Raw genomic sequence first — 17,397 nt, 5'->3', positions numbered from 1 at the left:
GTCCCGGAAATCTGTCAAATGTCCCGGAATTTACAAAATCCATATATACATGTACCTTATCTTAGACTTAACTGCACCTCGAATCTGTATATATCTGCAGCGTCTCCATGACAATGCCTACCCGAATAGGCAGACTACGCTACGTGTTAAAATCGATCAATTAACAGGGGTCCTGTTATCATATCGATTGTCTCACGTTCGCGGTCAAACCGAAAAGGCGGCATTGTTTAATGTGGTTGTTAATTGACTTCAATCTACTACGTCATTATTTCCCGCTGCGTAAGGGCAAAGGATAGTTGTTCACACATCTGAAGTCCAACATCGCTGAGTAAAAAATTAAAAGCAGTTTATGTTCGCACGTTACTGTTTTGTTGTATTTGTTTTATTGTGATTGGTTGTATTTATTTTATGCTTTCCGGTGGTTTATAGAGAAATATCAGTGAATTAAAACTGATAATTTCACTGTTTCAAACAATGAAAATTATCAGTGAAAATTATCGATAATTTTTACTGTTTACTGTGAAATGACGTCATTTTTTTGACGAAATGACGTCATTATCCCAGCGAAATTCTTTAGTTAAACTCTTTAACAATGTATATAAACTGTGAAAAAAGCATAAAGTAAAAAGAAAATTTGCTGGATTCGGTGGAATATCGATTTTAATTCTCTCGTGATCATAGAAAAAATATTTTTTCACTCGTGGCTGCGCCACTCGTGAAAATATTATTTTCTATGATCACTCGTGAATTAAAATCGATAATCCACCGAATCCAACAAATATCCTCTATGTATTGTGAATTGATTTGAGTTGGCGATCTAACTGTACTGTATTGTTGTATTTTTTCGGCGTAAGCTGTATTAAGCCAGCTTTTCACCCTGACTTGACCTTTGTAAGTGTCCAATAATATTCAAATAAAATTTCCCGCGGCTAGGTACGAATGAATACACTTCATTTATTCCATTGGCTGATTTGAGTATAACACCAGAACATTGGAAACATATCCGCGTCTTTGTAACACTGTTTTCCTGCATGAAACAATTTTATCTCTGATGAAAAGGCTCAATAGATAGAACAGTTTTACAACAGTTTTACAATCAATTTTCGACATAAATACAGTTTGTGCGTTCACCTTTTATTTTCAGAGAATTACCAGCGCAAAAGCGTTTATACTAAAGGCTATATTCTCATATTTAGTACTTACTTGCATTGCATTTCAACCCGCGAGGTTTCGGGTCAATTCGCGGCCAGTGTGTGAAAGTCAGAGTTTATATACAGTTCATCACCGGAGTTCGCAGAAGGGGTTGCGATCTTTTCATTGAAGGAAAAAATTGGAATCTATGCTATTTTTGTCTGATGGAGTAAATAGTTCGTTTAGTCGCTTTGTCGATATATCAATATTTTAGGCACAGCTGTTGCCTTGGTCGTGTACAGTTGGCGTAAACAAGCCGTCGTTTCAGCAGCAGAATTGTTACCTAACTTTAATGCATCGCATTCCAATCCGCAAGGTATCAAGGTCAGTTTGCGGTCAGTTGCAGAAATCTTTATATAAACGCCGTCTCGTAAACTTTGTGTACTTGAAGTCTGTTTTGAACAGAAAGATACTAAATAAAGATATTCGGCGATATTATTGTGGTATGTCAATCATCGATATTTAATATGTTTTCAACATTTGCATGATAAGGACCAATTTTGATAAAATTAATTAGAAATATTTATCCATTTAGACCAGTTTATTAAGAATGAGCACAATAATTCACTATACTATAATTATGCAATTAAATAAGATTCGAGTATTGCCGGCTGACCTATATGCACTCGTTTATTTTCATGTTTCTTGTGTTTTTCTATTCTGTAAATATATATATCTGAGTAATAATATCACATAAAGCAAAATAAGCCACGAAATCTGGCGCAACACCTCGTAATTTATTTGCTTGTGATGTAGCTAAGAACTGCGCAGAAAAAAGGCATCCGCTACTTTTTATCTCATAGAGATAACTTTTGATCGTTCATAAACATCGACCACAATCAACGCCGTATATCTTTTTTAAAGATATTTCTTGTTTATTATATAAATGTCATAAATGAATAAAGGCGTATCAACAACTACGCGTTACACACCGGTCTTAATAACAATAACGCAGTGACGTCACCATCTATGTTTAGAACGCTTTCACTGAAAACACGTGGCTTGTATCTAGTAACGGAAGTAGTAATGTTTAATTTGACGTTAATAGATCAAGTGTATTTCGGATAGGCTTTCGAACTTTTGCAATTAACGAATTAACGATGCGAAACAAAAAAAAAACGTACCCCAAATGCATATGTCTATAAATATCGCTACATTTTATACATGTCCCGGAAAATCGGCAAAAGTCCCGGACATTTTAACTCAATGTCCCGGAATTGGTCTGAAAAATTATGGCATGTATGAATTTTCAACATGAAAACATGCACCTTAGTATGAAAGTGAACCACACAAAATATGTGCTAACAGACCCTGGCATACCAACCAACACAAAACTGTGTACTATATTAATGTCGTTGGCACACATTTTTTGGATTAATACAATTAGGCATCTTTATTTGATCTTAATTTGTAGTTTTTTTCATAATTTATAATATAAAACTCTAGGCGTAAGTATTTGTTTAACACATAATTTAGCAGGCCCACATAAATCCACAGAAGTGTCTAACAATTAATATTGGCTTTCATAGTAATAACCGTTGAGTGGTAATTATTCTACTTTTTTTCATTTCCCCAGAAACATGGATTTCATCAAATAATTAAAGCTTTTACTGGAAATGTGAGGTAGAGGGGCTAACATATTCTTTAACATAAAATAAAGACTGACATGTCAAACACAAATAAGCAGCAGTTCTTCACACAAATTAAGTTGGAAATACACATGTACAAATAAATGCAAGGTCCTCTTCGTAACAAAACATATACATATTGAGAATTAAATGTGAACATGTGCCTTCTAAACATTTTATTATAAGATCACTTTATGATGATCTATCTGAATCTGTTTATATTTCTAGCAGTGTTAAAAGCATCAAGACTACAAGCCACACAAAATATACATCTCATAGAAACCATCCATGAAATGCTCTGTCAATTATCCTGTATAAAACCAAAGACAAATTAGCATTTTGTGTACAGGATACACTACAAATATTATCTTTTAAAGTGAGAGTAAGTGAAAATACTAAAGCTGAAATACCGAAGTCAATTATGGAGGCAATAAAATATTATATTACTTGCTTACTGTCAACATCCCCCACCCCACAATACAATAAGGCCACGACCTTCTGCTCAGATGAGCTAAAAATATGTCAGAAGGGAAATATATTAAATATATTTAAGACAACAATATATATTGCTCTTTTAGTAAAATAAAATAATTTATGCATCTATAGGTATGGTAACTGAGTTTTGAGACAGCTTTCATAAAAATCTGTATCAAACACTATGATAAGCTAACAATATTAGACAAATAATTAATATTTAAACCCTAAGTAGTCATGTTACAAATAAACTGTCAAGGGTTATCACAATATCTGAACAAATATTTTCCACACATTAAAATTGCTTGATTATTTCATTAATTGATGAATATGTGCCAGTAGCAAAACCTATTACTCCAATTAGAACAATTGTTACATTCTTGATCCAGATCAAAGTTCCACGTTTGAAAGTAACAAGGTCTATGATTGGTGGAATTATGAGTGCAAGGGATGAGCAGGCAAAGGCTCCAACCAATGAAATCAGTAGATCCAGATGAGGCACTAGCACAGCCAGAGCAACTGAAATAAGCAATTAATATGTCTATTCAATTTAAGAGAGAACAAGTATAACAAGAGCTGTCAGAGGACAGCGCGCTCGGCTATTCTAGTGCTCGTCAGTATAACGTAAGCCATCATGAAGAGGGGGGGGGGGTATAATGTGGGTGTGTGATCATTTAATAGATCATCTTTCAAAATTAATTTTTTTTTGGGGGGGGGTGTGGGGGGGGAGAGGGGGGGTATAATGTGGGTTTGTGCACATTTAATAGATGATCTTTCAAAAATAAGAAAAAAAAATATTGTTTTTAGATGGTCGCTTTAGCGACCATCTAATGTGCTTGATGTAAAATTCAGGTCGATACGGCCTGGGTATGATTAGCCCAATTCCCGCTTACACTACGCGCGAAGAAAGAGTTGTATAATTTATGCAAGAGGTTTGAGTTCTCCAATTATGTTTATTCACAAATGGAAACATTATATTAATATCGTGTTAAATGCAATAGTTTCGAATGGTGTTTTATAGAAAAGAATAAAAAAAACAATGATCGTATTGCACGTGTCGCGGAGGAGATTGTTTATGAATGATTAAAATAGTCCACTTTCTGCTGCGTCTGCGTGACGTAGTATTTTCGCTCATCTCATTCATAAATCTGAGGCTGGCGATAAACAAAGGGGAGTCCGGGTGAGAATTACGCACTAGTATAAGGTTACGCTTGTTTATATTCACAGGTCTCAATTAATAACACGTTGACCACGAGTTCAACAATTATTACAGGGATACGATAGACAACATAAAAATGATTCATTATCGCTGAAACTGTTAAAAAACATTTAAATATAACAAGAATATTCTCTAAAAAATGTAGTCTTGCTGTTTTGAAATAAGGTTTGGAATTTTGGTTTCTAAATAACTTAATTAAAAACAAAAGTTTAATTATAGTGTTTTTTACTTTTAGTCGCATATTTACCGCATTATAATGTGTTATAATAGGCAAACCATACATTAGTAAAATTCAATCTGCCTTCGCACATAGAAGGAATGGGTCAATTAGGTGCTGCGTTTCCTTTGCTTACTTCAGTTAGAGGTCAATTCTTTACGTAAAAGCAATCACAAGGCCCCGGCTTCAGAGGAATTGCGGAGCGTTCTTACATAATTAAAGTCGTAGTCGCATGGTATTTGCGTTTAGCGTCCTATTTGGTCACGTGGTTCTTTTTCGCGGGTGTTTTGGCATTCATGATATGAGGCTATTAATAGATGCGCCTGTCGATAAACAAAGGAAAGTTTACGGGCGATAACAACGCAATAGGTTACGCTCTCACATACAACTCAATGACGTAGTACAGGTCGTAAATTGAGAGATTTGGGAAAAAGTTGACGCTTATTTATAATCTCAATTTATAAAACGTTGAACATAAGTTCAACAATAACTTCAGCGATACGATAGACTAAAAAAAATCATAATCGCTTAACCCGAATATAACAAATAATTTATAATAATAATACGAATGACCTGTTTCATAACCTCGTTGAAGCTACTACATCGGGTATTTCTGGAAAGCGTTCTTGGTTCTCAACACATAGCGGCGATCTTTTGTATTTACGGGTGCTAGCAACGCAATAGTAGAAGCTTAGTAGAAGGTTTAGCTTGTTTATATTCACAGTTCTCAATACATTGACAGTTGGATATGAGTTCATCAATTACTCAGGCATACTATAGGCAACCTCGAAAATGCTTTATAATCGCTAAAACCGAAAACAACTAAATATATTATATTAAATATATTTATAACAATTTTAAAAATGTAGTCGGCGTATACGCCGACTTTGAAATAAAGTTAGCAATTTACTTTTCTAAATAATTGAATACAATTAAACAAAAGTTAAACTATTGTGTTGTGTTTTTCACTTGTAAGATGCATATTCACCGCATGAAATGTGTGTTAGCATTGTCAAACCACACATTAGTGTGAGTAAATAAAAAATATACTACGGGAGAGCACTTCATATGTGTCCTCATATGCCTTGTTATGAGTATCTTTCTTCATTATCGAAATATATCGTATGTTTATATTTGATTTAAACGCAGTTTTCTTTCGTCACATTTAAATCACACGCCAATAGCGCCGTCATGCGAAAATGGGTCTTATGCGTTTCGGCAAGCGTTTGTTAAATCCAACATGTGCTCTTGCGCAGTCAGGCCATAGGCGACGCTGTTCGCTTTAAAATCACTCAATATGTTATGTTTCTCCTTACCAGAAGGAGGGATAGCTGAGTGGGCTATTTATATGATGGACGCATATGGAATAAGACCCATTTTCGCATGACGAGGGTCATTACAAATCTCATTGCGAATTGAAAATCCCACATTTAAAAACAATGCTTTTTGATACAAAATTGAATTCAAAATAGCAAACTTGTTAATAATGGCAGCCTATCGACGCATTAAGGAATGATTTCCAGACGTGCTGACCAAGTACGGCAAACATTGTGGTATGATAATTAAACGAATTTCTCTTATCGTGACACTATACTATTTCGCTAATGATTGTTTTCTCATCTTGGAGGCGAAATTGAAATTCTGCGAGATGGATTGTAACGCGTAATTGTAACAGGGCCACAATTTGTGTCGTTTGAGCATACAGAGAGTAGTCCGGAATTCCTTACACTGAACAGTGCTACATCCTTTGAATTGAGCACATACGCAGTGATGTAGCAAAAATTCAGAGGTTGTATCTCGAATCAGCTTATTAAATATTCGAAAATATTCATGCGTGTCTGTTGGCGTTATGTTAAAGTCACTAAGATGAATACTGAAACAGCTTCGCCTAAAAGCGCATTAGTGCTCTATACCTATGTTTATGTTAGCGTTGTTGACACCGTGTGAACTGTTCGGGTAACAAGTAAAGCATAAACAGCAATGTTTATATACTTTTATTCCTCCATATACAAGATACGAAGATTATTGTATATTTTGAATGTGTATATGGTGTCAAAAATCAAAAGTTTTGTACACGGAACTTTCATTATGAATTTATATTCTTGGTGAGATAGTCATTTGATATTAGAAAAAATATTCCTTTAATATGATGGTGACTGCAAATTTTCTTTATATTAAGTTCTCATTACCATTTTCATCATACTTTCTTTGCTTTCAGAACTTCCAAAAAAGCATGCTGTTTTTATTTTGTCTTAGTTATTTCTATGAAATAAGAAGGATGATAAAAAGTGCACACAAAACTCGACCCGTGCGCTATGACACACACTTTTTAAAGTTGAATGGCGTGTGTTCATTTCAAACTTGCGATTGATTTTGAAAAATGAATTGCGTGTTAAATTATGCAATAGCGAACATCTTCAGTGCCTTCAGCGCTTTGATTTTGGGTGGGGATTGGGGGGGGGGGGGGGGGGATGGGGATTTTGGTTTGGGTGGAGAGCATTGTGGTATGTCAGGTAAGTGTTGTTTTGTCAAACTTTAACATAGATGTATCAATAATATGCATATTCTAAGTATAAAAGGGGCCATAATTTTGTCAAAATGCTTGATACAGTTGTCTGCTCTTGTTTATAGGTTGGGGTCATGTTGGTAAACAAGTATGCAAAATATGAAAGCAATATGTCGAGGGACACAGGAAATATTTGGAGTAGTACGCAAACTTTAACATAGATTTATTAATAATATGCTTATTCTAAGTATAAAAGGGGCAATAATTCTGTTAAAATGCTTGATACAGTTGTCTGCTCTTCTTTTATAGGTTGGGGTCATGATGGTAAACAAGTATGCAAAATATGAAAGCAATATGTCAAGGGACACAGGAAATATTTGGGGTAGTACGCAAACTTTAACATAGATTTATCAATAATATGCATATTCTAAGTATAAAAGGGGCCATAATTCTGTCAAAATGCTTGATACAGTTGTCTGCTCTTGTTTATAGGTTGGGGTCATGATGGTAAACAAGTATGCAAATATGAAAGCAATATGTCAAGGGACAATGAAAATAATTGGGGTAGTACGCAAACTTTAACATTTCCATGCTCACGGAAACGCCAACGCCGGGGTGAGTAGGATAGCTCCACTATATATATTTCATATATAATAGTCGAGCTAAAATACAGTTTTTTGTTGTTTTTTCTTCTAGGAAATCATAAATAACTTGACTGTATTAATGTATTCTGAAAAATTGTAGGAGTATATTGAAAACTCAGCTTCCATAAGAATGTCAATACAATAAGCCCTGCTCTGGAAAATGTGGGCTTAATGAATATGCTGTAAGTATTAGCCCAGATTAGAATGTGCAGTCCTCAAAGCCTAATCAGGGACTACATTTGCCGCTTAATGGAATTCTTTCATTTAAAGGAAATCTCTTCTAAACAAAAATCCAGTTTGGCAGAAAGTGTTGTCCCTGTGAACTGCAAACGCTAATCTGGGATGACACTTAACGCACATGCAATAAGCCTGATTGCTTCCAAAACAAGACTCAATTCATACAAGGTCATATAGCGTTTAAAAGCAACAACCTAAAAAATAATAATTGCAGATATCATTTATAATCTGCATTTTATTATTAAAGATACCATGCAATTGGTCAAATAATAACAGTCTGGTAATTATGAATCATATACCATGGGTTTATGGTGTATGTACAAGCAACAACTGCTGCTTACTCTGGAGAAAATATTGAGGAGGTATAAAATGTATGAGCTGCTATTGCAATAGACCAGCCTGAGCATTTGTGCCCATTTTTGCAAGAGACAGGTCATATACAAATTGTTTTTGTGTTTTTAAATTGTCATTTAGGAAATCTTTGATAAAGTGCCTTCAAAAAGTTTTTCATTATAAATAAAGTAGATACATGAACAGAGTTTTGTGACGAATAGCCTTCAGCAAGAATTAAATGCATATACGAGTATGTACTTACAAGGATACCATATATATTGTATAGACAAATCAAGCCATTTTATATTACTCCAAGATCAAGAGAAAATGACTCTGTGTAAAGAAACAAACACAGACTAATAAGGATCACACAGATCAAAAATATTCTTCGGGTCGGGTTGGCGGGTCAAAATTTAAATACCGGAAAAAAATTTGGTTCAGGTTGGGTTGGATGATACATAAGTTAATTAAAATAAAACTACATTAATTGTCATAGCATGTTTTAGCGTTCTTAAATATTCAACTGTTTGTCAAGTATATTGTTTAGAATATTATACTTTTTATTATTTTGATTTATTTAATTGTGAATGAAATACTGAACTGCATATAACTATTTATAAGGTTTACACAATGTTGTTGAACTTAATCAGCAAATGTTAGTATTACTTGGAATAGCAATCAAAAGTGCATGTATAGGAAAAACAACCTGTCAAGCAAAAATTAAGCTTGTCTCATTTTAAGGAGAGAAGCCAAAATAACTTAACCCTTTGCATGCTGGGAAATTTGTCGTCTGCTAAAATGTCGTCTGCTCAATTTCTAAAAATAGCATTTTCTTCATTTTTTTTCAAAGAATACTATCCGAAAAGCAAACAGTTTGGATTCAGATGAGACGCCACGTTCTGTGGCGTCTCATCTGGATCCAAACTGTTTGCAAAGGCCTTCAAAATTCGGTTCCCGCACTGAAAGAGATAAACTGTAAGCTACCTTTTCTAATTTGAAGTCGATATATTTTATAATACAAGCTTTGTTTTTTTAACTTCGCCATATTGGGATCTGAATAACAAATTAAACGGTACGTGAATGCTTGTGGTGCGTCACGTCTATTCATTTATGACTGTTTGTAATAACAACACTGCTTAAATGATAAAGGATGTGATTTTTCCTCATTTGTTTAAAATAGATGATTTGACTACACGTTCAACATGTAATCTTGAACTTCGTAACTTGCCACTCGAACCGGTATCGTTCGCAGAAACTTTGACCCAGATCTGCAGGTATTTTTTTGACCCGCAGAATCGTTTTTTTTTGGGTACCTGTTTGAACACTTCCATTCAAGCATAAAATACAAAATTGAAAAATGTATATTTTATAGATTTTTTTTTTTAAGCAGATCAACAGTTTGACACTCAATTCTTGATATTTTAACTCAAAATTCTTCAAATCTTACATGTAAATATAACAAGGCCAGCTCTGAATGCATATTCCATCTTCTTGTTGAGACGGGGATATTTCTCCTCTATGAAAGGCCATATGATGTATATGGGAACGTACAGCTGTAGAGCGTAGCTGATGAACAGCGACAAGGCAAACATCAGCTTCACCGACAGATAGAGCCTGAATTGGAAGGAAATTGAGTTAGAGCCTCGCTTTGGGGAAACGGGGTTTAACACTTGTGTTTAAAGTGTTGTCCTACATTAGCCTGTGCCGTTTGTACAGGCTAATCAGAGACAACATTTCCCCTCAAAACTGGATTTTTGCTATAAAGAGACTTCCTTAACCCTTTGCATGCTGGGAAATTTGTCGTCTGCTAAAATGTCGGCTGTTGAATTTCTAAAATTAGCATTTTCTTCTATTTTTTTCAAAGAATACTATCAGAATAGCAAACAGTTTGGATCCTGATGAGACGCCACGTTCTGTGGCGTCTCATCTGGATCCAATCTGTTTGCAAAGGCCTTTAAAATTCGGTTCCCGCACTGAAAGGGATAAAAAGAAAATTCCATAAAAGCTGAAAGTGTCGTCCCTGATAAGCATGTGTATACTGCACAGGCTCATCTTGGATTACACTTTATGCACATGCATTAAGTACAGTTTTCCCGGAGTACAACTCTCATATAATTTTCTAAAATGGCAAGATCATCTCACAAAGAAATAATTAAACATGAGTATTTGGTGCTAATTTTCATGTTAAAATAAAGTGCTGGGAAATCTGGACTGTCGTTGTTTACCATATGTTGTTTGAATTTATATATAGAAAGTAAGATGAATATCATATAATAATAATTAATGTTTTTTTTTTAATAATAAAATAACTTTGATAAGTCTAAATCAATAATTGCACTAAAACAAACATAAAGTACACCATGAAGTAAATTTCACGACAGCAAACTAAGTACTAGCACACGTATACTAACCACTCATCATTCGGCAAGTTCAAGGTCACGCTTCCCTTTGCATCGTCACCATACTTCAAGTAACCATAGAAACCCACCGCCGAGTACAGGCATATAACGATTGTTAGTCCCAGATTGAGGACACCAGCCTTGCCCAAAAATGCTTCCTTCTCCTTCATTTTGTTGTGAAGTGGAAGCACCTGAAAAATAAATGTATAGAGTGAAAAAACAAACTGAACTGAGTGAGAACAAATGACTACCCATTAGCCCCATAAAAAGAAAATAGGATCTAAGAAATTTACATGGGCCTTTCTCTCGAAAAACGTGGTTTAAAACTGTGAATGTCTTTTGAAGATTAACATCATTTCATTTACTGCCAATATTTATCTGCTTATAAACTGTATGTAAAACCCATGAATATTTTATGAACAATTTCTATTTAAGGAGACCATCTTGCTCGAAGGCCTGTTTCGCAGCTTGTTGATACTGATCCTTACAATGAAAATATTCACTAAGAGTAGACATTTGTTGTCTTGAAATATTAGATACTTGATGTATAAGCAGTGCTCCAGCTAGGATTTGAAATGGGCAGGGGGGGGGCTTTTTTGTCAAAAGGGCACTTTCGACGCGCAGTATTTTGTCAAAAGGGCACTTTCGAGCGCGTGGGCCTTTCTGGAATGCTTCCTGTTGCATGTTCATTAATATGTAATTAATAATTGTTATAATATATTATTCCCATTATTATTAAACCATTATTAAACCATTTAAGTATAATGGCATCAATGAGGAATAAATTACATACAATGTAATAAGGGATTTATTAATACTCATGTGGAAAAAAATAAAAAAAATTGTGTGTGTGTGTGTGGGGGGGGCAGGGGGCGCCCTAGGAAGGACAGGGCGGAGGTTCAGAAAGGCAGGGCAGGGCGCCCTTCAAATAAGGCCTAGCTGGAGCACTGATACAACATTGATACTTGATGTATAAGGCATTGATACTTGATGTATTTAATAAGAAGACCATTTATTATAAATTCAATTGGCTTAAAATATTTTGACATGTTTGTTTTACAGCCCTGACAACAAAGCTGGACTTCCTTTAAACAAAAAAGCCATAAAAGCGGAAAAAGTCATCCCTGAATAGTATGTGCAATTTGCACAAGCTAATCTTGGACGACAATTTAGGAATATGAATTAAGCACCATTTTCCCAGAGCAATACATATTTTAATTTTCGGTAAACAAAGATTGTCAGCTGTTCTATACACATACCAAACCAATCCCTTCGAAGGCAAACATAGCCTGACCAAAGAACACTGGCAGATTGGAGATATCCCCGGTGGCTGGTCTAGTAGGGAAGTCCGGAAACGTTTGGAACAAGTTCACCATGATGATCACCAGCCCCACAGAATTGAGCAGGTTGGCGAAGGTGGAGAAGGGAGCCAGCCGCTTCAAACTTCGCACCATCACATACGGAATCAAGAATGCGGTAACAAGGCTCATATAGATTTTCTTATCCAATGAAAAAGTGCCTTTATTTTCAATTACCTGTAAAGAAAAAAAAATAATGATAATGAAATAGTTTCATCACATCTTTAACACTTTACCACTAATTTATGTATTTTAATGCATTTGTAGTCCCTTAGGAGTTTAATTTAATTAAAGACCTTTCTTACTAGATTTATTTTTTAAAGGCTTCATTTCCAACCCTTAGATATTGATGAGCAGCAAACAGCATAAAACCTGAACAGACTGCCAATTACTCGCAGGCTGTTCTGGTTTTATGCTGTTTGCACATAGCCATTTTCACTTTGTTTCTGAGTGGGAAAGGTTTAATACATGCTGTTCTCTAAAAGCAAATATGTTTAAGAAATGATTGCTGCCAGAATGCTCTTTCCAGAAAAATGGCTTTAATTTCTCAAACATTCTCACGCATGTATTAACAGTATTAATTGATCAAGTTGAACAGTTTCATCTTGCAACACCGTGTGCATTAATGTACATAGTATTCACCATATTCAATTTCAAATTAAAGAGGTGTTGCTGATATAGTGTCCTTCTAGGGACCAGGAGGTCATGGGGTTGATCCCACCTGTATGAGCGTTCTTTAACCCTTACAATGCGGGAACCGAATTTTTAAGGCCTTTGCAAACAGTTTGGATCCAGATGAGACGCCACAGAACGTGGCGTCTCATCAGGATCCAAACTGTTTGCTGTTTTGATAGTATTCTTTGAAAAAAATCGAAGAAAATGCTAATTTTAGAAATTCAGCAGACGACATTTTAGCAGACGAAAAATTTCCCAGCATGCAAAGGGTTAAAGAGGTGTTGCTGATATAGTGTCCTTCTAGGGACCGGGAGGTCATGGGTTGATCCCACCTGTATGAGAGTTCTTTAAATTACTTAAAAAGACACCAAATACTAGTTCTACCGGAAAACAGACACAAGACGTTTAAATAAGCTTTAAATAATAAATATGTTTCAACTGAACAAGTCAGATGTTTTATACTTATAAATCATATTATCTGCTGTAACATGAACTGAAAATACACTTATCTGTAGAACTGCTATGCCCAATAAATTTTGGAAAAGATATCACCCATAGAACACCAAGTTTTGTGGAAGTATGAATGTTACCTGTTTCATATTCTCAGCAACAAACACAATGTACACACAGCAGAAGCCTAGCTGGGTGATGATCAGGAACACATTCACAAATTGCCTGAAATCAAGAACCGTATGAGATGTGCTATGGGAAAAGGGTGCTTAAGGCATATGTGCAAGCTGCGCAGGCTACTCTGGGTCAAATGTACATGCATGCGTTAAGCCGGCTTTTTCCACAGCGCAGCTCAAATACATGTCAGGGCCCTCAATCTATCAAATCTTCCGCTGAATTTCGGCCACAGTCCCCCACCTGAAAAGTTTTTTTTCAAAAAAAACCCAACTGATTTTTTTCCCCTCAGAAAATAAAAATCAAAAGAAATCGCTGATTTATTGTTGAAAATTTACTCCAATATATCAAACTAGTATTTTACCCTTTTTTCACCCACTTTAATTTTGAGTTTAATCCGACATTCATAATCCAGTTTTGACCAGATTGTATGCTTTCATTGTACATCAATAACACCATTTGCCAAACATCACAGGTCATTTTGGATGTTACCATTCTCTCTTGAATTTGCTTTGAACTGCCGAAACACACCAGTGCACACATGAAGGTGTATACAATTATAACTGTAAATGTCACAAGTCAATACTGACCTATCTCAACAATCTTTGCGTGTTAAATACAGTGTAAACTACTTGCTTTTAATTAAGAGGTACTATTAAAGCCCATGCTTTCCATGAGAATGAATGACGCCATTTTGTACATGGGTCTAATTTGTGCATGCTTTCTTGAACAATCAAACTTGACATTGTTTTCGGATCACAAATTTAATTATACGCATTTGAAAATACTTACATGGAATAATGTTTTGTTTTATTCCAATGAATAACATATGAATATAACACATACTTCTATAAGGTAGGTAAATAGCGTGTTTTGAGATTGCCAAATTAAGCTAATACATACATAAACATGCATGAATAACCTGACAATTTATATTGCACGCTGGATATATCATGGTCGTGATCTTTGGTTTATGACAGACTTTGCATGCAAATGGACACAGCACTAGCTTGTTTTAGGAACAAAAAGGACATAATGGTGGACTTTTAAATAAGATTACTGTTATATAGATTGAGTAAAAGTCCACCTTTCTGTCCTATATAGACAGTCGCATATATAGAAATATATGTTTATAACAGTTAAACATAGTTGTTGTTTTCTTTCGTTATAAAAATTACCCCATTTACAAAAGATTCCCCCTTCTAAGAGCTGCAGACCCCTTTCCCCAAAGTTGTGTGAGGGTGCTGCATGTAAATGAGGTTACAGAACAAAATACTTGATGCACATGGTTCCCCCTTGGTGCTGGACAGCACTTTTGATAATAACAGGCTTATGGCATTTCTCCTTATACGTCCCTTGGCCCATAAAAACCACTGGTTTGGTACCTGTAAGTTGAATGTTGGTTCTGTTTTTTTCTCATTTTGATACTTCAGGATTTTGCTTTTTATTTTGTCATATTAATTTTAAACAAGCAAATTCATTGAATTGATATCCCCCGCCAATATACTTCTGTACATAAAAGTTTTCTGGACGGATGGACAACGCCAACGTGCATCATCCTCTTATCCATATATATACTCATACCAAGTTTGAATGAAATCCATCAAAGCACTTACAAGATATGGCTCCGGACACACAAAAAAAGCATTTTATCAAGATACAAAGGGCAATAACTCCTTTAATATCCAATGGTGTACAATGCCATCATTTGGCGTGCACCATCCTCTTATCCATATATATACTCAAACAAAGTTTCAATGAAATCTGCCAAAGCACTACCAAGACATAGCTCCGGACACAAAAAAGCATTTTTTTTCAAGATACGAAGGGCCATAACTCTGTTATTTATAGATGGAGTCCAATGCCATTTGGTGTGCATCATCCGTTTATCCATATATATTCTCATACCAAGTTTCAATGAAATCCGCCAAAGCACTTCCAAGATATGGCGCCGGACACAAAAGTGCCGGCCGGCCGGACAGAAAGATGGACGGACGGAAAGACGGACAAGGCCAAAACAATATCCCTCCGCCTATAGCGCAGAATATTTAAGCATCTAACAGTAGAAGGTTTATCATAATACATATGTTTCAAAAGCATATATCCATATGCACAATCAAATAGCTTCACAAATTACAACTATTATAGATACTGTATCGTGCAATACATAAGAAACAATGAGCCACACTTAACAAATATAAGGATTTATATGTTTCTAATGACTTGTCAGGGGAGGTAACTAACTATGGTAACTGACTATCGTCTTCTATTGAGATGAATTACAAGTATCCAATGGTCATGTATTCATAATATGGTGCAGGAGAAAATGGTTTAATCATGTTCAACATTACAGACGCAGGGCTCGCGCTGTCGTTCGCCACTTGAGCCATTTGCGAAAATATTGAGAATTTGGCTCAAGAAAAATCCGATTTGCGAAAATGCTAAAATCTCGTAAAATTTCATTGAAAACCGCCGCCATTTTAACCCGAAACTGGTTTTCTATATTTTTCTCTTTGTTTCGATGAAAGTATTCGCAGTTTGAACAGTGAACGAAAACCGGTCTGCACCTGTATCGAGACATCGCTTGACCTTATTGTTATTGAAGTGCACATGGTAGCTGGCCAATCAAAACTGAGTTCGCTTACACATGAAATGACGTTGTTGAATGAAACGTAAAAATGGGTGGAGCTTTGAATACACAGTTAATATTGTCGGCTGCAAACAAAATAGCGGCCGGTCGCAAATGTCGTATTATAAGATTAAAAATGAAAATAAGCGTGACCATATATTAATTATTTCCAAGCTGACTATCGATCTAAATTAAAGAGTGATAATTAAAAAACTAGTTCTATGTCGTTGATGTTACAACTTTCTGCCGATGAAAAGGTGATTATTAATTAATTTGATCGTTTTACTCACACACTATGCTAACTAACAGCGGCGTATTTTAATCAAAGGAAAACGTGAACAACACGCGCGGTTTAATTGCAATTAAAGTTTAATTAAAGTTACGAATTTGTAACACATAGGAACAGTAATTCATATCTCTACAAAATTTGGAACATCTCATGAAAATCTCAATTGAAGGAAAAGACTGCAAAGATGTTGACTTTAAAGTGATCTACAAACTGTAGCCTTGTAAAAAACAGCGCATAATAATAATGATATAATAATGATACATGTCATGACTTTGTTCTCTGTGTATAGCAGGATTTGTTTGCAATGTATTTTGTGAATGAAATGTATGCTTGTATTTTACATGCCATTCATCATGTTGTTAAAAATGTCCTGTATGAAAATATCTCTATAACTATGAAAATTGTGGTGTGATGTATATTATGAGATGTGACATGTGCCTGTATATATTGTTATTTTAAACAAAAAAAAACTGGTTGGCAATAGGCCCAAAACGCACCACAGATAATCTAGGATCCAAAAAATTTTCCGGGGGGGGGGGGGGGGGGGCATGTGCCCCCGGACCCCCCTAGATCTGGGTGGCTCAAAGATATTTTGGGCCAGCGCTAGCCCTGCAGACGGACATATAGATTAATTGACATACAGGATAATCCCTATATGCCTTCTGCAGTCACAGAGACCAGGGGCTTTATCATATTTCTAAACAACATAATCTCACCAATTATGTTATAAAATGTGATAAACAATGAAGACATTGTCACATTGGATAGTCCTTCTGATATTTCTGGTGCACATGGCAACATATAACCTGTAGATTAGACATGTACCAGGTGCATGATAAGAATGTTTTTATTTCCCTCTGAAATAATTTTAAAAACATTTAATTACAAATTATCATGAGCATGAAAATAAAAAGTGCAGAAACTTTTTCATTATTTTTGCTGCACTTATTATTTTAATGAAAACAAAGTGATGC

The 17,397-nt window shown here is 35.2% G+C and overlaps 1 protein-coding gene across 2 annotated transcripts in view; it reads right to left on the bottom strand.

The window, feature by feature from the left end:
- Positions 1 to 2,980: 2,980 nt before the first annotated feature.
- Positions 2,981 to 17,397, bottom strand: part of LOC127855573 (proton-coupled amino acid transporter 4-like) — a 39,190-nt gene continuing 24,773 nt past the window's right edge. For both annotated transcript variants that reach the window (XM_052391304.1, XM_052391305.1), the window contains 5 exons: positions 13,472 to 13,556; positions 12,108 to 12,383; positions 10,861 to 11,039; positions 9,897 to 10,063; positions 2,981 to 3,812 (listed from right to left, as the gene is read on the bottom strand). In XM_052391304.1, the coding sequence (XP_052247264.1) occupies positions 3,589 to 3,812; positions 9,897 to 10,063; positions 10,861 to 11,039; positions 12,108 to 12,383; positions 13,472 to 13,556 (931 nt within the window). In that variant the 3' untranslated portion in view covers positions 2,981 to 3,588. The remainder of the gene's footprint in view (positions 3,813 to 9,896; positions 10,064 to 10,860; positions 11,040 to 12,107; positions 12,384 to 13,471; positions 13,557 to 17,397) is intronic.

The sequence above is a fragment of the Dreissena polymorpha genome, chromosome 13 (genome assembly GCF_020536995.1).
Source record: "Dreissena polymorpha isolate Duluth1 chromosome 13, UMN_Dpol_1.0, whole genome shotgun sequence".
Taxonomy (NCBI): Eukaryota; Metazoa; Mollusca; class Bivalvia; order Myida; family Dreissenidae; genus Dreissena; species Dreissena polymorpha.
Note: the sequence above shows the minus strand (reverse complement) of the source record. Positions and strands in the feature narration are given on the sequence as shown.